The 27,088-nt window shown below is 39.8% G+C and overlaps 1 protein-coding gene across 1 annotated transcript in view; it reads right to left on the minus strand.

Annotated features, from left to right (window-relative positions):
- The window catches only part of espl1 (extra spindle pole bodies like 1, separase), a 45,404-nt gene extending 26,496 nt beyond the window's left edge, over window positions 1–18,908 (minus strand). The window contains exons 1-20 of the mRNA XM_062048786.1: window positions 18,742–18,908; window positions 18,526–18,611; window positions 17,955–18,251; window positions 17,133–17,873; window positions 16,011–16,112; window positions 15,816–15,927; window positions 15,613–15,740; window positions 15,338–15,531; window positions 15,006–15,248; window positions 14,780–14,924; window positions 13,611–13,770; window positions 12,303–12,442; window positions 10,920–11,054; window positions 10,721–10,834; window positions 10,483–10,654; window positions 10,275–10,397; window positions 10,029–10,185; window positions 7,059–7,168; window positions 1,993–3,137; window positions 1,528–1,918 (exon numbers count right to left, since the gene is read on the minus strand). Of these exons, the coding sequence (XP_061904770.1) occupies window positions 1,528–1,918; window positions 1,993–3,137; window positions 7,059–7,168; window positions 10,029–10,185; window positions 10,275–10,397; window positions 10,483–10,654; window positions 10,721–10,834; window positions 10,920–11,054; window positions 12,303–12,442; window positions 13,611–13,770; window positions 14,780–14,924; window positions 15,006–15,248; window positions 15,338–15,531; window positions 15,613–15,740; window positions 15,816–15,927; window positions 16,011–16,112; window positions 17,133–17,873; window positions 17,955–18,251; window positions 18,526–18,606 (4,690 nt within the window). The 5' untranslated portion in view covers window positions 18,607–18,611; window positions 18,742–18,908. The remainder of the gene's footprint in view (window positions 1–1,527; window positions 1,919–1,992; window positions 3,138–7,058; window positions 7,169–10,028; window positions 10,186–10,274; window positions 10,398–10,482; window positions 10,655–10,720; window positions 10,835–10,919; window positions 11,055–12,302; window positions 12,443–13,610; window positions 13,771–14,779; window positions 14,925–15,005; window positions 15,249–15,337; window positions 15,532–15,612; window positions 15,741–15,815; window positions 15,928–16,010; window positions 16,113–17,132; window positions 17,874–17,954; window positions 18,252–18,525; window positions 18,612–18,741) is intronic.
- Between the last annotated feature and the right edge of the window lie 8,180 nt (window positions 18,909–27,088).

The raw sequence follows: 27,088 nt of genomic DNA on the forward strand, positions 1-27,088 counted from the left end.
AAATGATAAACACCTTTCAGTCCTCTCCAACTCAACTGCTAGCAACATCACTATGAGCCCGTTGACGTTCTAGAAACATAAGCGGCAGCTCAGCTCGCTCGCAGTCCTTGAGGTGAAGGCTAATTAGCTTTTAGCGTAACGTTAACTCACTGTGCGGTGTGCGCATGCGTGTGTGTGCGCCCCACATGAAACGGACAGCAAAACCCTGTCTGTCTGAGAGAAAGACAAGCATTATTGACCTATAGTTAACAACTAAGTTATTTCACTTTACCTTTTTCTGTGTTGAAGCAGCAAAAAACGTCATTATGTTAAATGAAGAGTTTCCTGAAGCTGTCTCTGATAGTTCATATAATGTAAATGCATCAAAAAGCCTACATGAACTCCACGGTGTTCAGGGATGAATAGTCTCTCCTATTGCTATTGTATTATTTTTTCAGCTAGTTACATTAATCGTTAGTAATGTAGCAGCCTAGTTTTGAATGGCAGGGTCCCTGCTATCACATGTTGATAAAAATATAACATTTACATAATAAAAATCAACTACAGGCTTCCCAAATGCTGTAATAAATTAAGCATGATGAGTTGAGCATATGTCAGCATGTGGCCCCACTTTTAACTCTTTTTTTTCAAACGCTTATTGCAAACGCTTTCTAATTTGACTTAGTAAGTCATTATTTTGATTTAGTAAGTCATTATTTTGACTTTGTAAATTACTAAGTCGAAATATTGACTTACTAATAATAATGACATACTTTGTATCTGAGGTAAGTAGGACTGTAGGTAAGTAAGACTGTTCTGTTTTTACTTTACGGAAAAAATATTGAGATATATAGGTATATCACCATTCAGCAAATGGAGTGGAAAACACAACCAAAAATTGCAGGCTTCTTCACACGATGAAGCGGGCCTACTTCACCACAGTCTGTAGTCTATTGCCCCCCCAGGCTGTGGTGGCACAGATGAAGTGGAGAGGTAACAGGGATAGGCCGAGTTACACTGTTCCTCACACCCACCCAGGCGCGAGAACAAGGTTAGGGTGCGCTAATCCCAAGCGTTAATTTTCTCCTGTTTGTCACACTGTAAGCCTGAATTTTTCATGGCGATCATGAGGTACTTTTTTCAATGTTTCAGAGGAAGACTTTTCACATGCTACTTGCACTAAATGATCTGCAAACATTCCGAGGAGGGGAAAAGTTCCAAAACATCAAACCTTATCAGGCACCTTACATGATGACAATGGATAACCAGAACTTTACAATCGCTGAAGATACTGGCATTTGTCAGGACAAACAAACAAACAAACTAAAATATTTCACGGTCTCGAAAAGCAAGAAATTATTGGCATGTTAGGGAAAAAAACTAAAATGGCCTTTGGCCCACACTTTGGACATCTCTGCCCGTCAGTGAAATGTACATATTTTCAGAAGAACTACATTCAGAGTTCCTGATGAAACGTCTCACTTTCACCATAAGTTATTTGCAACTGATAAGCTATCCAGCAGGTGTGTAGCACAGAATTGACTTTACCTGAAGCAGGACAGTCCTTGGTCTCAGTGTCCGACGTCCTTAAATACTCAATGCTCAGGTCAAGAATTTCATCCGATTCCTCCTCAATGGCCCTCATTTTCTCTGGCCCCTCCTCCAACTCCACGCCGTTGCTGGCCACATTTCTGGGTCTTCCCCGTCTTGTTGCAGGCTTATAGATCAGACTTTCATCTTCTGAAGAAGTGTCCCGCGGTAGTGCAATGGTCTTCTTGCGCCTAGTCTGCCTGGTAGGGAGGATCTTCTCCGCAGGGGTAACAGAGACAGCTTTACTTTGGAGTGCGGCTTGTCTCTGGGTGGCTCTCTTTTTGGGATTTTTCTTAATTGGCTCTTTCAGGGTATTGTTCTCTGAATCACTCTCATCACTGAACTCCACCTGTTCAGTGGAAATTGTTGTTAGTTGAAACAAACATGGCAGCAAGTTATGTAATAATTTCATTAGATGCCTACCTGGAAGCGAGACTTCTTTGTGCGTCGTGGAGCGGCAGGCACTATCTGAGCTTTGTCTTGACCTGGCAAGAACTCATCAAAAACTTGAAACTGAAGCTTACAGGCAGTTCTCTGTGTCTTTTGCACGGATTTAGGGGCTTTCGCCTTCTGAACTGGCGTATAGGGTAGTGTAGGATCTATTGTGTTGAAGTCAAAAGCACTAAGTTCCCTTGCTGAAAACTTGGACTTGACCACTGGAGTCATGGAAACCATCACCGGAGTTTTGGGAACCAGGCCCTTCTCTTTAACTGTGGTCCTTGTTTCGTGGCTCCTTGGCTTGTCCGCCTTGACATGTGTCGGCTTTTTCTTTTTCGAAACAGACAAACTTTTATGCTCCTTGAGTGAGGGTTGGTGCAGTGCGGTTTTATTGTCCCATTTAAGTTCATTCAAATGTGTTGGTGCCTTCCAGGTCCACACTTCAGAGAAAAGTTCCTCTATTCTGCAGTCCTTTTTGGCACACATGGCGACCAATGAAGCCAAAGCTTTGATTGCCATCAAACTAGCTGTTAGAGTTCTGAGTTCTGGTGAGGGGACTGACTCGGCAAATGCTAAACCGGCTTTAAGAACTTTCCATATGCTATAGAACTTCCTGTGCCCTGGTTCGAGACTAGAAAAAGCCATGTGAAGGTAGACACGGCCCACCACATCTTGCATTAGGAAGGGTTTAGGGGAGCTTTTGATAGGTAAAGGCATGAGGAATAATTCAGCTAATTTAGTCTCAAGTTTGGCAGTGATCGTCTTACAGCGAACTAATGTGACCAAGTAAAGTTTAAAGCCCACTTTGGCTTCTGAAGGGTCCATTTGGAGAAACATAGCCTCCGAAGCTGCCCAGCGGGCTGTGACGCGGCTCAAAAGTGGTTCCGAGCAGCAGGGACACTCGCAGGCGAATTTGTGTGTGAGGCATGACAGCCAACGACGTGGAACGGCTTTCAGACGCGGAGAGCTTCCCTCATCCTGCAGTATTGGTTCTTTGACAGTCCACCTCGTACTGAGGATGTCCTTAAGGTCATCTTTTAGGACAGGCGATGGAGACGGAACTTTCTGCATAGGACGACCTTTTCTTGGTTTGAATTTTACTTTCGACTTGCACCTTGTGTCTGGAAAATCTGAAGAAGCAAGAAAGAGCGAATTAGAGACTCGGGATGGGCGATACGGCCTAAAATCTATATCGTGATATATCTTGTAACTCTTGCAATAAAATATTGTTTGGTATGTAAATGATAATAAAAACATTTCAAAACATGTACAAAGGCTCCTAATTTGGCTGCTGACATATTGGGTCATTTCCAGTTGTATTATTTAATCAAAACTTATTTACTATTAATATTTGGTTACTTGATGTTGTAACGTTGTATCTACACTTCTGTTCAAATGTAATAAACACTTATTCTATGTTTGTATATTTTATTAGTTTTGGCTTTTTGACTTATTTATTGAATAAATACGACAAAATATTTTTTGATAAAAGATATCGATCTAACCACAGAGAGCTCTAGCTTGCGGTTAGCATAGAGGATCTTCCTACTAAGTTAGTGTAGCAAGTTAAGCTATTCCTCGTCCTCTAGTGATAACGATACTTGTAAGAAATGTAGTTTATATGCGAGGATTGCTGACTTAAAGTGGCTTTGCACTGTGGACTGTTACATTAACTGCTTGCAAGAACACTACATTGCGTGGGGGATGCTTGTCTTTTTCTTGTAGCTGTCAAGTTTGCAGGACAAAGCTGTTTATCAAATGTATACACCAAATGTGTACAATTTATATAATATATTCTACAAAACCACCAAAGTTGGCACATTGTGTAAATCGTAAATAAAAACAGAATACAATGGTTTGCAAATCCTTTTCAACCTATAGTCAATTGAATACATTGCAAAGACAAGATACCTAACGTTCAAAATGGAAAACTTATTTTTTGCAAATATTGGCTAATTTGGAATTTGATGCCTGCAACATATTCCAAAAAAGCTGGCACAAGTGGCAAAAAAGACTGAGAAAGTTGAGGAATGCTCATCAAACACTTATTTGGAATATCCCACAGGTGAACAGGCTAAATGGGAACAGGTGGGTGCCATAATTTGGTATAAAAGTAGATTCCATGAAATGCTTAGTCATTCACAAACAAGGATGGGGCGAGGGTCACCACTTTGTGTACAAATGCGTGAGCAAATTGTCGAACAGTTTAAGAACAACATTTCTCAACTAGCTATTGCAAGGAATTTAGGGATTTCACCATCTACGGTCATTAATATCATCAAAAGGTTCAGAGAATCTGGAGAAATCACTGCACGTAACATTGAATGCCCGTGACCTTCGATCCCTCAGACGTCTGCATCAAAAACCAACATCAGTGTGTAAAGGATTACACCACACGGGCTCAGGAGAACTTCAGAAAACCACTGTCAGTAAAAGTTAAAGTTCAAACTCTACCATGCAAAGCCAAAGCCATTTATCAACAACACCCAGAAACGCCGCTGGCTTCACTGGGCCCGAGCTCATCTAAGATGGACTGATGCAAAGTGTAAAAGTGTTCTATGGTCTGACGAGTCCACATTTCAAATTGTTTTTGGAAACTGTGGAGGAAAAGAACCATCCGGATTGTTCTAGGCGCAAAGTACAAAAGCCAGCATCTGTGATGGTATGGGGGTGTATTAGTGCCCAAGGCATGTTAACTTACACATCTGTGAAGGCACCATTAATCCTGAAAGGTACATACAGGTTTTGGTGCAACATATGTTGCCATCCAAGCAACGTTATCATGGACGCCCCTGCTTATTTCAGCAAGACAATGCCAAGCCACGTGTTACAACAGCGAAGCTTCATAGTAAATGAGTGTGGGTACTAATCTGGCCTGCCTGTAGTCCAGGAGCCGTACTTATCAAGCTTCTTAGAATTACTCCTAAGAAGTCTGCTAAGAGTTGACTTAAGAGTAAATAAATTCTTCGCTGAAAGCTGCACTTAAAAGTTAGTTATCAAGCGTCTTACTCACACTTTCAGCGAAGTGTAGGACTGAATCTTAAGTGTCACACTCAGAGCTGAATTACGACATTACTATGTGCCGTAAACGGAATTTTAGGTGACGTCATTTCTGTGTCCATAGAAATGACCAATTACGGAATGGAATCCGTTGTCTAAGAATAAAGAAATATCTTGGAAATATTTAAGTGGACAATGGGAGTGTATATTTTGACAATAAACTACAAAATAATACAAAACAAACTAGTCCCCGCCGGCCGTCGTCGTCGTCGGCGGTCACTCGAAACGAGTATGACTGTCCTCCGTAGGGTCTTAGGGTGGATTCCCTATATGGAGGACGCCTGTGCGTGGAATCTTTTAATGTGGGGAGACTGGTGCACGGTCAGCCACCACACAGTCCTTGGCATTGAGCGGGCCAGGGTCCAGTGGCATGGAGACCAAGACGACTGGGGACCCGTCTTTGCTGCAGCCTTCATCCGCCTTCCCAGCCGTTGTGGTGCATTCCGCTGCCGCCATCTTCCGCCTGGTCCACCGTTGAGGCGGTTTTCACTATTCGCCCATAGCTGGGGTTATTTACCCATAGCTGGGACAGGGGTTGACTGGGCACCAGGGCATGTCCACACACCGGTGGGCCTGCATGCCCCGTCTCTGGGGCCCCCTGCTGCTCCGAGATCCCGTACAACTTAGCCTGGAACCGCGAGGTTCCAGTTACCGTGTGTGGCCACGAGGAGGCATGTACGAGTCTTGACAATGGAGAGGCTATGTACCGGCTGAGGAGGCTTATGCACTCGGCTCCTCTTTTCGCCCTCTGAGACAGAGGGCTAGCCGGCGGCACTAGCTGAAAGCAATAAGTATCAGGCAGAAGCAGCATGCAGCATAGCAAGCAAAAGCGGCATGCAGCATGCACTAACTACAGGTACTACTACTCCAAGGCTACTGCACTAGACGCATCACATCGCCCTGTGCGATGTTTTCTGCACACACACACAAGGATGGGCCGGCACTCACGCTACCGCTCCCTCTCTTCTATCGCCCACACACTCACTGACGTCACTCACCTCACGGCCACACACATACGCTACTGTCATAATATTTTCTTTCCAATTCATTAATTAGGCAACTAATTTGAAACTGGTGTGGGTGGCTCTATATATACTAGCCCACTGCAGACACATGCAGAAATCAACAAGGAATCGAAAAGTATTACATCTGTGACAAAAATAATATCCGCTCTGTCTAAACGATACCGTTTGATCAGCTGCTCGTCATCAAAAAAAACAAAAAACATTGTTCCGTTCCCTGAACGTTCGCGCACGTCTCTCTCGCCTCAGTGCCATCCCCTGCTGGCAACTCCTAACCACTTAAGACACCTCTGAAGGTCTCTTAAATATCGTGGAGAGTAGGAGTGATTCTTAGACTTAAGAACGTTGATAAAAAGCTTTTATTCTTAAGTTTGAGAGTAGGACTAAATTTCGCAAATTCTTAGGACTTAAGTGTAAAATGGCACTCTAAGAAGCTTGATAAGTACGGCCCCAGACCTGTCTCCCATTGAAAATGTGTGGCGCAATATGAAACCTAAAATACTACAAAGGAGACCCACAACAACTTAAGCTGTACATCAAGCAAGAATGGAAAATAATTCCACCTGAAAAGCTGCAAAAATTGTGGTCTCCTCAGTTCCCAAACGTTTACTGAGTGTTGTTAAAAGGCCATGTAACGCAGTGGTAAAAATGCCCCTCTGCCAACTTTTTTGCAATGTGTTGCTGCCATTAAATTCTAAGTTAATGATTTGCAAAAAAAAAAAATGTTTCTCATTTCGAACATTAAATATCTTGTCTTTGCAGTCTATTCAATTGAATATAAGTTGAAAAGGATTTGCAAATCATTGTATTCGTTTTTTATTTACAAATAACACAATGTGCCGACTTCTCTGGATTTGGGTTTTGTATATCGCACAATCCAATTGGAGACTTAATTTAAAAAAAAGAAACATTTTAGGTGTCTTTTAATGTAGCGACCTCAACTGATCTGTGACTGTTTTTTAGCCTTACCTGTACAATGTTCCAAAAGATTCCTGACTTTGTCTAGATCAAATCCAGTTTCTTCTCGCTCTCCCTGCATTAATTCCAACTCAGCTTTAACCACCCACAGCTCGGCACAACTAAAATAGAAAAACACAAGTATGAATAGCAAAATAGAAATGTAAAATGCATGTGGATTCTGGAAACTTAAAGTTTCAGAAAAATATCCTGTAATTTAGCAAGGACATTCTGTATAGAAGGCAAATACACAGTTGTAAATGTATGAGGACATCAGCGGAAGAACGGGGTTAGTTGGCATATTTATCTTGCCGCCATAGGGCGCCGTCTCCGAAATGTATATGGGCATTTACAGAATTTGGCTTACCTACATAGTCTTCTCTTGTGTAAAACAGTTGAACTTAAGGAGAGAAGACTGTTTTTTAATGTCAAACTGTAAATATGAAGCTCATGAGTATTGGTCATTGACGCTTTTACACAATGTGTTTATTATAACAATTGTTAACCTGAATAAGTTGCAGCTGAGACTACAAATGCAGCTCACCAACATTGTAGTCTGACAGTGGCGAGAATGATTAACAGGTTCTTGGGTCTCAATATAAAAGCGTATTGAGTGTCAAGAAAAGCACGATACAAATCTAATCCATTTTTAAAACAAGAACACCACTGGTTGGCTTATATTATCATTAGTGGCTTTAAAGCAGTGGTCCCCAACCTTTTTGTAGCTGGGGACCGGTCAACGCTTGAAAATTTGTCCCACGGATAAAAAATACAATCATGTGTGCTAACGGACTGTATCCCTGCAGACTGTATTGATCTATACTGATATATATTGTGTTATTTATGTTGATTTAATTAAAAATAAAAATAAAATAAATAAAAATAATAATTTCTTGCGCGGCCTGGTACCAATTGGTCCGCAGACCGGTGGTTGGGGACCACTGCTTTAAAGAATAGTTGCAATGACTAAACATTACATTGGCTTAAATTTTTTGTGTCCGTTAGCGAGCGCATGCCCGTGTCGCATATCCACACACAGGAGAAATCTTCACTTACGAAAGGATACAAAAAAAAAAAACGGATGCAATGGCATCGTGCAGAATTTTAACAGGTGAGCGAGACCATAAATCACTCCAAACACTTTCCTTGTGCCATGGCAATGTTCTTTTTCTCCATGCATACAGTTATGTTCATAATAATAGCAGTGTGTTTAAAAAGGTGAGTAAACCTCAAAATTCCTCAAATAAATTGTATTTTAATGAACACAAATGTATTGGGGACACTGCACATTCCATTTCAAAGCCAGAAAGTTGGAAAAAAGTAATTTAATTTGACAATATTGTACAGAAAGTCAAGAAATATAAAACAAAAAAATAGCAGTGTTGACATCTTTCTTTACAAAACTCAAATGTACTGTATAAACTAAGAAAGGCTTGCAGATTCAACTTTCCTTAGAATTATTAACTATAATTTAGTTGCATAACCACGGTTTCTGTAACTGCTTCACATCTGTGGCACATGGAGTCGACAGGTAATGTAGCCCGGGACAATTGTACTACGTTCCACAATTCCTCTGCATTTTTTGGTTTTGCCTCATGAACAGCATTTTTTATGTCAGCCCACAAGTTTTCAATGGGATTAAGGTTCGGGATTGTGCTGGCCACTCCATTACTTGAATTCTGTTTGTCTGGAACCATGATTTTGCTCGCTTGCTGGTGTGTTTGGGGTCATTGTTTTGTAGAAACACCCATTTTAAGAGCATTTCCTCTTGAGCATACGGCAACATGACTTCTTCCAGTATTATGATGTACTAAAACTGATCCATGATCCCTGGTATGCGATAAATAGGACCAACACCATAGTACGAGAAACATCCCCATATCATGATGCTTGCACCACCATGCTTCACCGTCTTCACCGTGTACTGTGGCTTGAATTCAGTGTTTGCAGGACGTCTGACAAACTGTCTGTGGCCCTTAGACCCAAAAAGAACAATCTTACTCTCATCAGTCCACAAATATTACGCCATTTCTTTTTAGGCCAGTCAATGTGTTTTTTGGCATATTGTAACCGCTTCAGCACACGTCTTTTTTTTAACAATGGGACTTTGCGGGGGCTTCTTGCTGGTAGCTTGGCTACACATAGACGTGGTCTGATTGTTACAGTACTCACAGGCCACCTTAGATCTTCTTTGATCCTCCTGGAGCTGATCATTGGCTGAGCCTTTGCCATTTTGGTTATTCTCCGATCCATTCCAATAGCCGTTTTTCTTTTTCTTCCTTGCCTTTTTGGTTTTGGCTGACATTTTAAAGCGTTTGATATCATTTTAGCTGAACAGTCTATCATTTTCTGCACTTCTTTATAGGTTTTCCCCTCTTTTATTAATTCTTAATCAAAGAACGCTCTTCTTCTGAACAATGTCTTCAACAACCCATTTTACTCTGTTTTTCCAAGGACAAATGCACAGCCTGCATATGCAGCGTCAGTTGCCTGGATCCTAAAATAAGGGCCAGTCGTATAACATATTTTTTTTACACATAATCAATGATGTCACTTATGGAACGCAGCACTGCTATTTTTTTGAACACGCTCCTTTCAGTAAATGATTCAGTTTCACAGAATCAGTAGCATGCACATCATGCCTGTTTGGTCTGTTGGTTTTCTATACCTTTACTAAACCTTGTAGAAACTTACTTGCAGTGTAGAAGTAGAAATTCTAACAAAAACAGTGGTTTATCTTGCTAGTGATGTGGGACTGCTATTATTTTGAACACAACTGTATGTGTAACCTGAAGGTCACAATGTATTTTTCATATACCTCTTTGTTACAATTAGTTGTAAAATGAGTTAAGCTTTAATTTAATCAGGGAATGTCTGGTGGAAGATGTTTTGACGATGAGCAATTCAGACTACAGAATGAAGTGTGACATGAACTTGTGTTTTTTAAAAACTTTGGTCACAGTATTTAGCGCAAGTACTTACTGGCTGAGCGCTTGTAACTTGGTGGCCAGTTTCAAAGCTTCTTGACACTGGAGTCTGGCATCATTGACGGCGCCACAGTTGGTTCTCATCACAATCATTTTCATGGAGCAGTTCAAAAGTTCTGACAGCACTCGCCATTTAAATTCAATGTTATGTCCTGTTCAATAAAAGGGAGGGGGACACAATCATTAGAAATGTTTGTATTTTTTGCTAGTCCCATTGTCCATAGTCCCATTCCCAACATACTTTTGCCACGCACACCTGAGACATTTTTAGTCATTCCATACAAGTCTTTCCCCACTAAAGTGAGCAGCAGTCTGTTGAGAAGCTTGAGGCTTTCATGTAAAGCAAAATCCGGGCTTTTTAAACCTGAAGTAGAAAAACAAAGACCCCAAATTCAATAAAGCTGACATTTTTAATAAAAAAAACAAAAAAAACAATAGTTACAACACACCTAGCTGTGTGATGCAGCTCCGTTGGATTTGTGGCAGTGAAGTTGTGTCCAAACTGAGGTAGGAGCTGCAGATCTGAAGTGCTTGAGCTCGCAGCAAATACCAACTCTTACTACACCGCTGCTCATTGGTCTCTTTAAGCACCTCACACAGATACTCTACCCCACGATCCACCTGGAAATGTGATTTAAAAATATACATCTCATTCATGCAAGTACAGCCAAGATGTCTGTGACTTACCTGTCCAGTACTGTAACAATACTGAGCTTTCAGTAAAATCAGCAGCAGGGAGAGAGTGGAAAGATCTTCAGTTGTTTCATCAGAAGTATTTTTCTCTGCTTGTTCAATCTGGCCCTGAAAAACATAATTGAAGTAATATCATAAATGAGAATGTATGACTTTTTATTTAATCAAAAAGGATGGAAAAAATGTGCATTACCAAAGCCAGTTCAGTGGAACCCAATTCCAAGAGGAGGCTGGCTGACTGACACAGGGAGCGTGAAACTCCCTGGGTGTTGGCAAGTTGGCGATAAAGCTTGATGGCAAGTTGATAGGCCTCCAAAGACTTTAGAGGCTATAAACGCAGAATTTTATCAAGACACATTAAAACATGCAGTGGTTTGAACATGACAAACACTAGACAGGAGAGGGTCATAATAAATCCATTCAGGAATGACACTTAAGGCACAGAGGTGGGACCAGACCAGCTCTGCTTATTCTCACTCCTTTTGGAGAGTTGATCACTTGAGCAAAAATGTGTGCTTGTTAAAGGAGAACAGCACATTTTTGTGGGGAAATTTGCCTATCGCTCACAATCATTATGAGAAACAAGAACACATCTTTTTCTTTTTAGGATTTTAAAGATGATAAAAGCTGAATATATGCAGGATTAACTACTGCTTTTAGAAGTCAGCACAAAGGAAGGGTGAGACATTGGAGCAGCAGGAAACCGAGAGAGGGAGTGACTCAAAAGCTACAAAATGTGAACTTGAAGCCATGCTATTTCAACATAAATGGAGTGCTTACCCAGCTGGACCAAACACACAACTGTCCATCAAGTGGGTCACACTTTCATATTGACCGTGATACACGCAGTACAACACCATACAACGACAGTACATACATATGTCTCCTTGTCTTTCATAATGATTGTGAACGACAGGCAAAATTTTTAAAAAAAGTGCAGTTCCCCTTTAAGTTTTAACATGTTCTAAATAAAATTCACTGTTTTACTGATTGTTTTTAAATGTGACCAAATACTGTATGTGGAATGGAATTTTGATACATCGTATTGTAAAGCATTTGAGGGGCAAAATGGACTGCATCATTCAGTTGCAACCTGCAGAAACACTTTTTATTCAGTCTCAGCTAGTTTGTGGTGGGTTGGAACACTAAATCCTTCCATTATAAATATGATAACAGTACAATCGATGTAGTATAGCAAAAATTATAATATTAACATGCATTTTGATGATAGTAATAAACACCATTGGTTGGCCCACTTTATATCATTTGTATCGCACAACCAGTCGGTAGTTGTTCTGAACGTTTGAAACATAACGTGTGTTATAACGAGTTCTTGAGCCAGTCTAGTGTTCACCGACCAAAATTACTTTTTAAATTAACTTAAGAGAGCACATCTTTAACCACGAAATATTGTAAACCAAGGAACACTCTTATACAATGTTAGGAATATCAGTTTCTCTATCCAGTAACCGATAACTTTCATCAACTATATTCAACATGTACAGGTGGTAATTATTATAAGGTGATGGAAGAAAGTTTAGTTAGAGAAGAGAGATGAAAAACTTGACATTCTTACCTTTCCCATGAGTCTGAAGAGCGATGCAGTGAGCTCAATAGAAATGCAGGTCTGCTTTGGGTTCTTCACAGAAGGCAGAACCGGAGTGTGCAGAAAGGCAGCCCACTCACTGAGTGCTTTTTCCAAAGGTTGGCACAATTCTGTTAGCAAATAATCAAAAAGTGTGGTAAAAATGTCAATATATAAACAAGAAATAATTTATATACACTGTACTATCTATGTAGCTTTAGGTTACCAGTTACCCTATTTACGACTACCCGGTATTCATTTCCATCCATTTTCTACCGCTTGTCCCTTTCGGGGTCACGAGGGGTGCTGCAGCCTATTTCAGCTGCATTCGGGCGGAAGGCGGGGTACACCCTGGACAAGTCGACTAGTGAAATGGAAAATGCACATATCTATAAATAGTATATGTATATTAGGGGTGGAACCATTCAAAAAATGAATGGTTCATGGTCATCTTTATTTTAACACCCCACAACACCATGTATCCTAAAAATCCAGCAATACCATTTTCCTAGATGTATCAATTGCATCATGTACAGTTATAGTGCTGCAACATTTGGTGTTTACAACCCAGTAGAGCTCATTCCACACACTTTTGTCTAAGATCGATACTTTGCAACAATGGTCTTCATTATTATGTGAATTACATTGTGCTTACGGACTGTATCCCTGCAGACTGTATTGATCTATATTGACATACACATACACAATGTGTATATAATGTTTTTTATGTTGATTTAATTTTTAAATTAAAAAACTTTTTTTTATTTCTTGCGCGGCCCGGTACCAATCGGTCCGCGGACCGGTACCGGGCCACGGCCCGGTGGTTGGGGACCACTGCTTTAAGTGACATCGTTGTAGTTGATTAGGCATGTTTTTCGTTTTATTAAAATGATTGTTGTTTGAACAACACCTCGTCGTACTTTCGACATCCAGGCAAAAGCTACAACATTTTAAATACACATTTATAATGCTCCGATACAGCAGACTTTTACAATGACACAGACACATCCTCTATCTGGCTGACTCAGCCCGCAATGGTTTTTTTTTAACACGAATGCCTCCACAACTCTTGTTTCTCTTTCACCTCACATATGATGTGTGTGATCCGAACTACACTCACACACACCCACAAGCTTCAAACGAAGTAGTAAAAAAAAACATAATCCGAACGACAAACGCTCCAAACCGTGTCAGGTCAACCAAATGGTTCAAATTCCTTTCATAAACTGCTGATTCATAATAATAAAATACATATGAATTGACATACACAGGATTATATATTTAGAAAAATATGCATACTGTTGTGTCCAGCCAAGCTGAAATGCAGGTCATCATACAGCGAGATGTTGTCCTTATTCTTCTGCTTGTCTTCATAATCTAAATCGTTGGTCCCACCAGGATTTTGTTCATCTGGAGACTGCAGACGCATCTCCTGAAGCTTCATATCCCTCTCAGTGGCCTAGTAAGACAAGACACAGTTCAAACACCACAGAGGGCATACTGTATGTGTGGCTTCTAAGAATTGCTATGATGCATTAACAAACCAGTTCATTTTGGACTGCATTTCAGATCTCAATTACTTCTTGTGTTTAGGGATCCATGACACATTTGGTTTTGAGTCGATACAGATAACTACCGAGTTCTCAAGACCAATGCCTTTTTTATATATATATATATTTTTTTTAATGTAGATTTGACTCTAGCTTGTAAACATTTGGAGGTAAGAAATACTCAAACAATAGTGAATTTGACAATCTGTACCTGTAGATTTGTCCTAACCAAAGATTACATCACTGTTATGGTAGAGTCAACATGACATCCATAAATCTGTGAGGTTTATGCCCTGATTTCCATATGGTAATGTATGCAGGAGTGAGGCGATTATGTCGTATTTTGAAAGCAAACAGCGGCAGCTTAAAAGGTAGAAACTGTGGGTTCGGGTGTTATTCTAGCCGACAGAGTCCAGTGACTTCTGCATCTCTGATATCGCAGCGGTCAAGTGTATCACCGAGTCAGCTGCTTTGTTGCATCTCTGGGCAGCTCTTAGTAGCATCGGGCTGCTGGGGGAAGCAATCCAGTTTGTTCTAGTGCTTTTCAGTCACGTCTTGGCGTTCATGATTGATAGTTTAGCCTGCTCAGGCATACACACATTGGCTATGGAACTCAAATGAATGAGAGCGGCATTTGGTACGGGCAGTATGCCTTCCTCAGAAAGAGTAAAGACACCATGTTTGCTTACACTCTGAAGTTCTACGAGTTGGGGCAGTTTGGAACCTCCTACATGGTAGGAGCGCTCGATTTTTTCCCCCAAACAGAATGGGTCTTGTCTCATTGGAGCATTTTTAAAATCAGTTACCAAAGCTATTTTTTATTTCCACCGGATTATTAGTGTCAAGTTACAATTCCTAATAATGGCCTGATAATTATTGTTCAACCCTTATTGTGTTATCAACAAAGTAGTCCCTCACCTTCTGAAGATTATTTTCGAGTGTACAAATGTAGAGCCAAAGCCAAGCGTGAGCTTTGGCGTCCTTCAGCTGGTCAGCATTTTCAGGAGTCTCTGGTTCCTCTTCCAAGAGGCGTAAAGCTTCATGGGTAAAATCAACGGGAGTACTAGAAAGTACAGAGAAGAAAACAAATCAATTATAAAAATATAATGAAAGGTCCACACCAAAACTACAGTATAACTCTTACCAATCAGTCTGTTCACTGAAATCCTGAAAACAAACAACCTGAGCCATTTCGCAGAGGTAGACGGCACGCAGATAGGTGTGGGAACTCTCCTCATGACAGATATCAAGCAAATCGCAAAGCGTGTTGTACTGCTCGTGAGAGGTGTCGCCTTGCTCCTCTTTATAGGCACGCAGCTCCTCATCCAAAAGACACAGCATTACTTCTTCCTCCAGAGTGCCAGGACCAAAACCATCACGTATTGTCCTGTGAGGATATAACCAACGAGCTCTGGTTTGGATCAAATCGGACCTATTTAGGTAGGGTAGTATTTTTTTTAAAAATCTTGCGCACACCTGAGTCGGATGTCCTCCTCAGAATTAAATGATGCATCCATCTTTGCTTTCACCCACAAGGAGATTGGTTCTGCCATATACAATTTGAATTTGTCCCCCAGGGCCTTCAGCCACAGGATCACCCAGTCTAGCGCGCGCTCCAAGTGTCCTGCTTTTCGAGACACCTGCACGGCTAGCGAGAAGAGTTGGTTCAACTGGGAAACGTGGAAATTAAGAATTACTCCACAGCAGTGCATTTCAAATAAAAGGTAGTGATGGACTATAAAAGAGCATACCCGATCAACAGGGAGGGAGGCGGGGCAGGTCTTGCCTAGATCCTGACACAGGATCTCAACGAGTGTGAAGGCCTGGTCATACAGACTCCATTTGTACAACCCACGGGCTAAGTTGCTCACTGCAACTACTGTATGGAGAAGGGGGCAGACACATCTGTCCATATAACAAGGTTGTCACAATTCACAGTAAAGACCTACTTTACCTGCTTTGACTAAAAGAGTTTCGTTTGACAGTGTGTGGAGTTCAGTCATCATGCGTCTAGCTAGGGCTTGGCAACAGAGCATCACTTTGGCCAAAGTATCGCCATCCTCCAGCTTGGAAAAAGACAAACCCAAACAATAAACACACAAAGAAATGTTGCCGAGTTACAGCTTTACGAAAGAAAGAAGCACTTCACCTGTGATTCCACCAAGCTATTATTGGCAAACTGAAAGCCTTGGTAAAAACTAAAACAAAGGGTCTCATGCAGTCTGCTGCAACCACTTTGGATTGTCGTGCTCTGAAAATCAAGAAAACACATTTTTCATTCTTCCATAAAGCAGGACATCAAGACTATAAGCCTTTGGGAAATGAAAATGTTACAATATGTTAAGAACACACTTGGGAATGAATGTTTCCCTGGTTGCCAGCTATTTAGATAATAGTGGCGTGGCGGCGGTACACAATATCAACTGATTAGCCATGTCGGTTGTTTAATGTCCTTTTTTATGGTCGTTGTGGGAGACAAAATGAGGAAAAACATGAAAAGAAAAACAAATGTGCTTTGTAAATTAGGAGTGGGAATATTACAACTCACAATTCAATTCAGAATTGATACTAAAAATATATTGTTTGGTATAATAAAACATTTTAAAAACAGATTACAAAAGATCTTCTAGGCTGCTGACGTACACATGCAAAGATGGCCTAAACACTTTTCTAAAAATACTTTTTTTTTTGTAATCGATTTAGAATCAAAATAATAATTGCAATAAGGATGTGAATCCATTTGTATGAGCATCTCTATTACAAATACAAATCAACTTTCTTATGTCAATTATTTGAGTTTTGGTGTATAGTAGCACCGATAGTTTGACGAGAGCAATACACACAGCATGCAAGTTCTATCAAAGCAAAACAATTTGCAAATGTATATCTGTCTGTGCATAATTAGACGTGTACAAAATCTGTATTACGACTTTTAACACGTGATTTTTGTCTGCTACATTTCTGCCGTGGCAAATCTGTATGAGTGCAGCGATCCGAATTTATATGAAAGATTTGTTTCCAACTTTATTTCAACTGTATGGACACTAGATTTGTCGACGGGTGGTATGTATGGTAAGGCTGCAATGATTAAATGGAATAAAAAAATGTAATTTATATTCCGTTGCTTTGATTAATTGTTTAATGAGCGTAACCAATAAAACTTCGTAAAATCGGGACTATATGAAGTGCCCGTATCTTTAAAAATATATTAAATGTTTGCTAAAATGCGACAGGGAAATGATGGCAAACAAAGAGTTTTGTCAGCGCTAACCTTTTGGCGGATCCTTATAATGTGGTTTTGGTGCTCCTTGAGAAAAGAAAAGCAGCTCAGCAGCACAGGTCCACTTAATCCTTTCGTGTGGCTACTTTTCACAGCCCACATCACCAGTCCACATCCTTCCAGGACACAGCGAGCTTCCTGGTCATCGACATCGTGGGGAAGACTCCTCATAGTCATGGCACACTTTTTTAAAACCTGTTCAATTTTCTCTGGAGCGGTCACTGTAGAGATTAGTATTGCCCATTTTCCGAGCTCCAGAGCTGCGGCCTGACTTGTTCCAACATTTCTGATCTTGCCCCTAATTACGTTCAGAAATGCAGAGGCTTGACTGTAATGCCCAGCTTGACACAGCATCTTAATTATAACGAGCACCATTTCAAGTAGAGTATAAACCCTTGATGTAATAATGGAATGCTTAGATTCATCATCCAGGCAGTCTTGACCACATGCCCAACATCTAGGTAAAAATGCGTGCATTTCTTGAACAAGAAACAAAGCGACGTCTTCACTTGTTGCGTCACAACTCCTTGAAAATTCACTGATAGCATTTTCTGCATACACAGGAGCTTTGGAGATGGAAGGAGTGTCACTCTTTGTTTCCGACAACAGAAGGAAGCGCAGGGCTTGAAACTGGTAGCGGAGTTTGTCTCTGGGATTGAGGATGGCAGCATCAGCAAGTCCATTCCAGAGGGTTGTGAAGCAGCTCAGCACAAGAACGTAATAATTGTCATCCTAAGGACAAAGCAGGATGAAAACTGTTAAAAGTGGTCAGGGGATCAATGTAGTGAAAATAGAAAAAAACGTGGGACAAACCTGTTGTGTTGAGGTAAGCCTAGCATAAAGCAATGCTGCAACATGGCTACTGAGACTGTGGACTTGCAGTGGTCTTAGGTTCTTGACAATATGGAAAAGGATCTTTTCCATGTATAACGGACTGGTTTGGGTAACAGTGAAGATATCAAAGCCATGAAGGGCAAGCTCTACAAGTTTTACCAGCTGGCTAATGTGGTCAGGGTCCAGGGATCCAACACTAAGTTGATGGTTGCAGGCTCGGATGACCCGGTCACAATTCGTGCGGCCTTGAAGCCATTGTCGACTCTTAACGCGAGTCTGCAAAGTGTAAAACAAGTTGAGTTTGAGCTTAACTTTAGAAGCGTTTAAAAACGATGCCATAAAATGACCATGTAGAAGAAAGGAAAACATTTTACATTTAGGTCTATGGTGATATATAGTGCTCATAAACAACCAAATAAAATGCAGTCAGACAGCTATTTGTAGTGAAATAAATGATTATCAACGTCAGTTGACTCTTAACGTGAAATATTTATAATAAAATACAATTAGACAATTGTATCTGCCAGTTTAGTTTTTTATAAATGCAAACCTCTAGTTCTTGGAAAAATAGCTGTGTCTCGTTTGTTGAAGCTGTCCGCTTGATGTACTCGTCGACCTTCAAACACCCCATGATGTCTGTACACAGATGTAAAAACACTTTAGTCGCTTTTTAAAAAATTAAGTTGGGAAAAGCTAGCTAGTATAGCTAAAGACACGAAACCACAGCGGCACGACGCTAACGTTCTGACAGTCAACGGCGACTTACTTCAAAGTCGGTGTCCGGAGTCTGCCAGCACTTGTACTTACGTTAGATAACAATATATATCATTTCGTTGTACATTGTGGACAATAATGAAAGACGAAAACTAAGCAGCAAGGACGAGGTTCAAACCGACGGAAAAAAATGGGTGAAACCAAGCAAGCCCCGTCGCGCACTATTTTGAACTATTTACCAACCAATCATGTTGTACATCCGGTTTTCCCGGAAACGCGGTGCATCATTGGTAATGATGTTTCAGTGCAACGGTTTTACAAATATTTATGAAATTTAATGAACTTAAAGCCATATGTAGTGATTTATTTTGCAGTAATTTGTGGAGTACTTTTTTGTACATTTAATAATAGGTCAACAAGATCAAATATACTGTTACGGTTACAGCAACCTTGAAACCTCCGATTTCGGGAAGTGGAGGGGCGGGGGCGTGTTCGGCGGGGGGCGTGGTTGGGGGCGTGGTTATATATATATATAGGGGTCACCAACGCGGTGCCCGCGGGCACCAGGTCGCCCGTAAGGACCAGATGAGTCGCCCGCGGGCCTGTTCTAAAAATTTAAAAATTAAAAAAATTAAAAATTTAAAAAAATAAAAAAATATATTTTTTTAAAATTAAATCTACATAAAAAAAAAACACAAGATACACTTTCAATCAGTGCATCAACCCAAACAACCTCCCCCATGCACACTCATCCACACCCACTCACACAAAAGGGGTTATTTATTTCTGCTACCAATATTCTGGTTCCCACAACATAGACAACACATCTGCAAGGGACACAGTCCCTGAAGCACACATGATTGTATAGGCTGCTGGTCCACTAACCTTTTCATTAATTACTATTTTTTATGTAATTATTTTTATATTGTTTTACTTTCTTTTTTATCCAAGAAAATGTTTTTTATTTATTTATCTTTTTTATTTTATTTTTTAAAAAAAGGGCCTTATCTTCAACAGACCAGGTTGTCAATGAAATTAGATTTGTTTAAAGGGCTTTTTAAACCTGGCCCAGTCCAGATAATGTCCAAGTCGGACTCAGCAGCACACACCTTCATTCATGTACACAGAAAAAAATTAGGGAACACAACAGATTGCATATCATTTATAAACAAAATTACATTTTCAAAATAATCATTTATGTACAGTCCAGATTATGTCCAGGTCACTCAAATTAGGGAACACAACAACAGATATCATATAATCTATAAATATAATTATACTTTCAAAATAAGCCTTTGAGGACTTCTCATCTTTTTTTAAATGTTTTTTGGCATCATTATCGTTTTCAACCATGTAACTTTCTAAAGTTAGAAAATACTGAATAAATGTTTTAAAGAAAGTAATACTAAGTGAATATCTGTTTTTGGCCTTAAAAATAAACATTTTACAGAGTACTATAATTAAATTGACTAAATCATGATTGTCAATGAACTCTCCTAAAATAACAGAAACCACATTAAGCTTCATAAACAAACCAATCCTTAAACACATTTTTACAACTTCCACCCAAAACAAAGACACAATATGACAATACCAAAACAAATGCAGGGTGGATTCAGGCTCCTGACAACAAAATCGGCAATCATCTGACTCTGTCATATTCCATAATTTTAACATTTTCCCTGTGGGTAAGAAGTTATAAATAATTTTAATTTGAAAATAACGATTTTTCACATCGATAGTGGTTTTATAGATTAGTTTGAATATGGCATTCCATGGCAACGGGCAGTCAAAAAAGGCCTCCCATTTTCCATTTGTGTTGTATGAGGCAGCCTTCAAAGATTTCTTTATTAAATAAAAATTATATATTTTTCTATTTATTTTAGTTCCTTTTTGCCAGCTAGAATTTCTTATTAGAGGTTTACAAACTAATAATTTAGTAGTTCCATAATTAATTATTTGTTTCCATCTTTTCCCAATTACTCCAGTTAGTTGATAAAATGAAAAGCTTGAGCAAGCATCACCATACATAGCTCTAAATTCATCATACTTCATAATTTTACCATTCTCGTTGATAATATCATTGACAAAAATGATTAATCTTTCAAACATATTTTTTCCAAAAGAAAGGCTTTTCATCTATTACAATATTAGAGTTCATCCATATTAACTGCTGCAAAATATCGTCTCTTTTTTCTGGCACATAAAATTGAAAACACCACTATTAGTGTATTGTTTCCTTTATGAAACTATGTTTCCCAGCAGACTCTCTGGGAGGGGATCACTTGTAAAAAAGGATACAATTTCTTTTGATACAGTACATGTTTTTGTCCAACAGGACATTTGTGTACCACTCAATGTTTAAATACATCTTTGGAACAATTGATGCTTTTAAAGACAGACACATAGCTTCAAGGTTGAGAAGTTTCAGGCCCCCATATTCATACTCTTTGTACAAAACCTTTCTTTTAATCTTTTCTGGTTTGCCGTTCCAGACAAAATCGAAGACCTTCCGCTCATAAATCTTAGAAAAGTTTTGTGATGGAGCTGGTAATGACAAAAACAAATAAATAAATTGAGGAATAATTAACGAGTTGGCAATAGACATTTTACCATACAAGGTTAGGGATTTCCCTTTCCATAATTGCATAATTTTGTCCAGCTTTCTTAGTCGATTATCATAAATTACTAAGCCTAGATCTTCCAGATTTTCTGGGACAACAACACCAAGTATGTTAACTGGTCCATCTGTCCACAAAACAGGCACTTTGCATTCCATTCGAAAGGACGTTCCCTTTAGATTTCCGATCCTTAACATTTTACATTTATCATAATTAAGCTTAAGGCCAGATTGCTGTGAAAATATGTCCATAAGATTAAGAAGGTTCCGCAAACAATGAGGAAAAATCTTATCTTTGTGAATCAGCCTTTTCTGACATGAACTTCATCAAGAACAAACACAGAACACGCCTCACTGATGCACATCTGCAAGACTCACTCAGAGTTGCAGTGTCAAGTTACACACCAGAGTACAACACACTAGTTAACAGCATGCAATGCCAGGCTTCCCACTAACTGACAAAGAAACAGATAACAGATTTGGTGTCCAGTTCAAAGTGTGACATGATTTAAAAATTTGAGAGTTTACTTTTGTATTTTACATGAGTTATTATTTGTACAAACATGGTGCAAAGTAATTCATGATTTGTTAAAAAATGTTAGTGGCTAGCTAGTTAAAATGGGATATTGTGATTTCACAAGACTGTCTTAGAAGTGATCATTTGAAAATGTTCAATTTGAAAAATGTGCACTTAGAGAAAATATAAAAATAAAGTGTTGCATATTGATATTTATCTGTTTCTATATATATTTATTGTGAGAAATCATTAAGATGATCAGTGTTTCCACAAAGATAAATATCATTAATTATTAATAATAACAGAGTTAAAGGTAAATTGAGCAAATAGGCTACTTCTGGCAATTTATTTAAGTGTGTATCTAACTGGTAGCCCTTCGCATTAATCAGTACCCAAGAAGTAGCCCTTGGTTTCAAAAAGGTTGGTGACCCCTTATATATATATATATATATATATATATATATATATATATATATATATATATATATATATATATATATATATATATATATATATATATATATATATATATATATATATATATATATATATATATATATATATATATATATATATATATATATATATATATATATATATATACATCTACATCCTGAAAATATGCAAACAAAACTGTGTTTAGATAATTGATACTTCAAACTTGCATAAATAAATCTTAAGGAATATAACATAACTTGGCTTCTGAGAGCTTCAAAATGTAATGAATAAAATGCTAAAGTTGTTGATAAACAAGCAATTATTTTAATAATTGAATATGGTCATTTTAAATGAATTATTATGACCATTTAAAATTAATTATTTCAAATATGTTTATTTTAATGTATAATTATATGGCTGGATGTAATAAGGAGTCAGAAAAAATACAAATAAAAATACAATTAATTTTGTTGTTTTTAGCAAAATATAGTAAAAATGTATTTAGTTTAACATTTTTTTTTATAAATATATTTATTTTTAGGTAAGATAAACATAATAATACAATTTATCTGTAGTCTGGATGATTTAGTTCTTGTCACCCTGTTGTCCTCCCGTCTCTTCCCCGAGGATGGCTCCATGAGCTGGGCAAACGCCTGGAGATGCCCTACGTCAACAACACGGTCGGCGGCCCGTCGGTGCGCAGCTCGTACATCGCCGCCCTCTACTTCACCCTCAGCAGCCTGACCAGCGTCGGCTTTGGCAACGTGTGCGCCAATACGGACGCCGAGAAGATCTTCTCCATCTGCACCATGCTCATCGGCGGTTTGCCGGACGCCTCGTATGGAATAACGAGATTGGGCAGGCACACTGTTTATATCGTGGGAAAGCGGACGTGAAAAAAGACTGTCCTCACTCAGGTTCGCATGGAGCTGGAGGGGGCGTGGCCTCCAGCTCCGGCTGAAAATCGGGAGATTTTCGGGAGAATATTTATCCCGGGATGTTTTCGGGAGAGGCCTTGAATTTCGGGAGTCTCTCGGAAAATTCAGGAGGGTTGGCAAGTATGGGTTACAGTGTGTATTTTTTAATTCAATGAAATGGCCGCCCGAATGCAGCTGATATAGGCTCCAGCACACCCCGCGACCCCAAAAGGGACAAGCGGTAGAAAATGGATGGATGGATGGAAATGGCTTTTGCGAGGAATAACCAGAGTTGACTGAAAGTTTTAGGAAACACACAAATGACTACTTTTTGTAGTACAATTGTCTTTGTGAGAGTCCAGTCCCTACAGCATAGGGTCGCAGTTGTCACGGCTCGGGCGCACTGACGTGCGCATTCATTTGTGCGCGGCGCTGAGAGCACCTCCAGGAGCGCGCCAGGCGCGTGTCAGTCCGGCGGCAGCAAGCGGCTGCAATCAATCACCAGCAATCAGCGCACCTGTGGCGGATCAGAGAACCTGCCTTTATAAGCCTGCACAACCTGCTATCCCGCGCCAGAACGTAGCGACCTGTCCTGTACAGTAAGCCGAACCTAGCAAGCTCTATGCAAGTCTTTCTCTCTGTGTTTTCTCACCCGTTGTGCTCAGTTGTCTCGTGTCCTCCTTGTCGCCCCTTCCAGCAGCGTACCTCCGTTTCCACTTTGCGAGCTGTGTGTCTCGTCTTCCCGCATTACCTCTGCTTCCCTTGCTGCCTCTTGGAGTTCCGCCTCTCTCGCTCAACACTCATGGTAACACTCAGCAGTTAATTCCCATACATAGTCACACATCATACACTTTTGGATTTAGTCACACGCCATTCTCTAGTTTATTAATATTATTGTTTGTTATTTATATATATATTATATATATAATAAAACATAGAACTAAACGACATTCCTCCTGTCTGTGCCGTCTTCTTCCCCTGTACAAACACAACAGCAGGACATACTTAGCATGTTTGTTCCTTGAGCCAACACGCACAAACAAGTTTTCAGATATGCTGCTTCCTGGTCATGGAATGACTCGCAAAAGGATCTGAGGTACAGCCAATTTGAAGGATCAAGAAACTGTTTCTATTGGGCATTGTACCGGTACTTGTTTTTAAATTGTTTTTACTGAATCATTTTATATTTTTTGACCTATCATGTGCTTTTATGCATGTCAAGTCATTATTAAATGGCTCTGACATGTCAAAAGGCATTGACAAATCATGTTCTTTTCGAATAGCTCTATAACTGATATCGGTGGTTTAGCCGGGATATGATCATTTCAAAATTAGATTTACAGCCCCGAAATATTATTGTTTTAATTTCGATGTCCAAACCTCCACAGTTTTAACCAATTAGAAAATCCATGAGTGTGTTACATCCAGGTTGCCAGTTACGCACCGCCATCTTCGTCTATCTACTGCCACTGGTAAAGTTACTAAACATGTCAGACCTTAGTAAATCTTAAAGCCCTCGTTACGATTCTCAAGTTATTCATGACAAAGCCAAGAATTTTTTCCACCCAAATTGTGGGGTTGAAGATGAACCCCACCACAACACCTATAACCCTAACTCTAAATCTAACCCTCTGGGATCACATATTTATTTAGTGCGGGAAAATACATATTGGTGATGCATATGTAATACTTTAAACCAGGGGTCCCGAAACTTTTTGACTCGGGGGCCGCATTGAGTTAAAACATTTTGGCTGGGGGCGAAGCTGTGTGTGTGTGTGTGTGTGTGTATATATATATGTATATATATATATATATATATATATATATATATATATATATATATATATATATATATATATATATATATATATATATATATATATATATATATATATATATATATATATATATATATATATATATATATATATATATATATATATATATATATATATATATATATATATAACTGCATCTAAGCCATACATCACCAAGTCCAATGCATAGTATCGGATGCAGTGGTGTAAAACACGTCGCCGCTGGACTCTAGAGCAGTGGAGAGAGGTTCTATGGAGTGATGAATCACCCTTTTCCATCTGGCAATCTGATGGACGAGTCTGGGTTTGGAGGTTGCCAGGAGAACGGTACATTTTGGACTGCATTATGCCGAGTGTGAAATTTGGTGGAGGAGGAATTATGGTGTGGGGTTGTTTTGTCAGGATTTGGGCTTGGCCCCTTAGTTCCAGTAAAAGGAACTTTAAATGCTCCAGGATACCAAAACATTTTGGACAATTCCATGCTCCCAACCTTGTGGGAACAGTTTGGAGCGGGCCCCTTCTTCTTCCAACATGACTGTGCACCAGTGCACAAAGCAAGGTCCATAAAGGCATGGATGACAGAGTCTGGTGTGGATGAACTTGACTGGCCTGCACAGAGTCCTGACCTGAACCCGATAGAACACCTTTGGGATGAATTAGAACGGAGACTGAGAGCCAGGCCTTCTCGACCAACATCAGTGTGTGACCTCACCAATGCGCTTTTGGAAGAATGGTGGAAAATTCCTATAAACACACTCCGCAACCTTGTGGACAGCCTTCCCAGAAGAGTTTAAGCTGTAATAGCTGCAAAAGGTGGACACACATCATATTGAAGCCTATGGGTTAGGAATGGAATGGCACTTCTAGTTCATATGTGAGTCAAGGCAGGAGGCCAAATACTTTTGGCAATATCGTGTTTCTTCATTTCAAATGTAGTTTGATGATGTAGCCAAAAGAGGGCAGCACCAAATCATTTAATTGGCTAAGACGTGACTTCTCCTCCTCCTCCTTCACAAGAGAGCACAATGATAAAGGCTTCATGCAGAACATGCACATTAGCCTTCACTCACTGGTAGATGCACTCAAGATTGTGTGTGCAGATGATGAGTTGCTGTATGGACTGGAGGGATGGGTGTGGGAGGGCTGGGGTTTGACCTGTAAAAGCCGTGAGGCTCCATTTTTCGCTGCATTATTAATGAATCTTTTTCTGGTAACATCTCTCTAGCCTGAAAACTGTGGGAGGGAATAGACAAGTAATCTAATAATCTGGTATATAATCTGTTAGTTTTTTTTTTACCACCCATCCCCACCACCCCACGCACACACATGTCCAACCTACAATAATTGCAGGCAAGGTTAATGCTTTGTGTTTAGACTTCATCTAAAAGGGTTAGAGTTGGGTTAAGGTTAGGGTTAGGAAATCACAGTATGAATGAACGAATGAAAGCCTAAAAGTGGGATAGGGTTAGGGTTGGGGTTGGGGTTAGCCCTGTTGACTGTGAGATGGGTTGGAAAATATTATAATGACCTTTTCTATTCTGGGAGCAGAATGTGGAAGACAGTGTTATGTAAAGGGATTTGTCTGGAAAAGATGGGATCCTCCCTGCACCAACAAGCCAACTACAACTGTTGAAGTCACTGCAGCCTCAGCCTCTGTGGTTAAGCCTCTTACTGTACATAAACACGCACACACACGCACGCACGCACGCATGCACGCACGCACACAGGTGCATGCACATGTTTGCAGTGCTAGTGGGTGGCATCCAGTTTGCTGCATTGAGCTGCAACATTGACACTGGCCTTATTCCATCAATCTTACATACAAAAAAACCCAGTCGTCTTTAAATATTTTAAAGAGCTACTACTCAGAAGCTTTCAGCCTGTGTGTGTGCGTATATGTGTGAGTGTCAAGGGGCAGGGGTTGACTTATGTTAGGGAATGTGTTAGTGCACATGTGTTTCAGTGTGCATGCATGCCAAATGTGGTCTTGCATTTACGTTTAGTACTGAATAGGGTTGATCTACTAAAATCCGAATACCACGCGCTAAACAGCGTGTGCAAACTATAAAGGTGTGTTGTGTGTGATCTAC

Source organism: Entelurus aequoreus, linkage group LG01 (genome assembly GCF_033978785.1).
Source record: "Entelurus aequoreus isolate RoL-2023_Sb linkage group LG01, RoL_Eaeq_v1.1, whole genome shotgun sequence".
In the NCBI taxonomy this organism is placed as follows: domain Eukaryota; kingdom Metazoa; phylum Chordata; class Actinopteri; order Syngnathiformes; family Syngnathidae; genus Entelurus; species Entelurus aequoreus.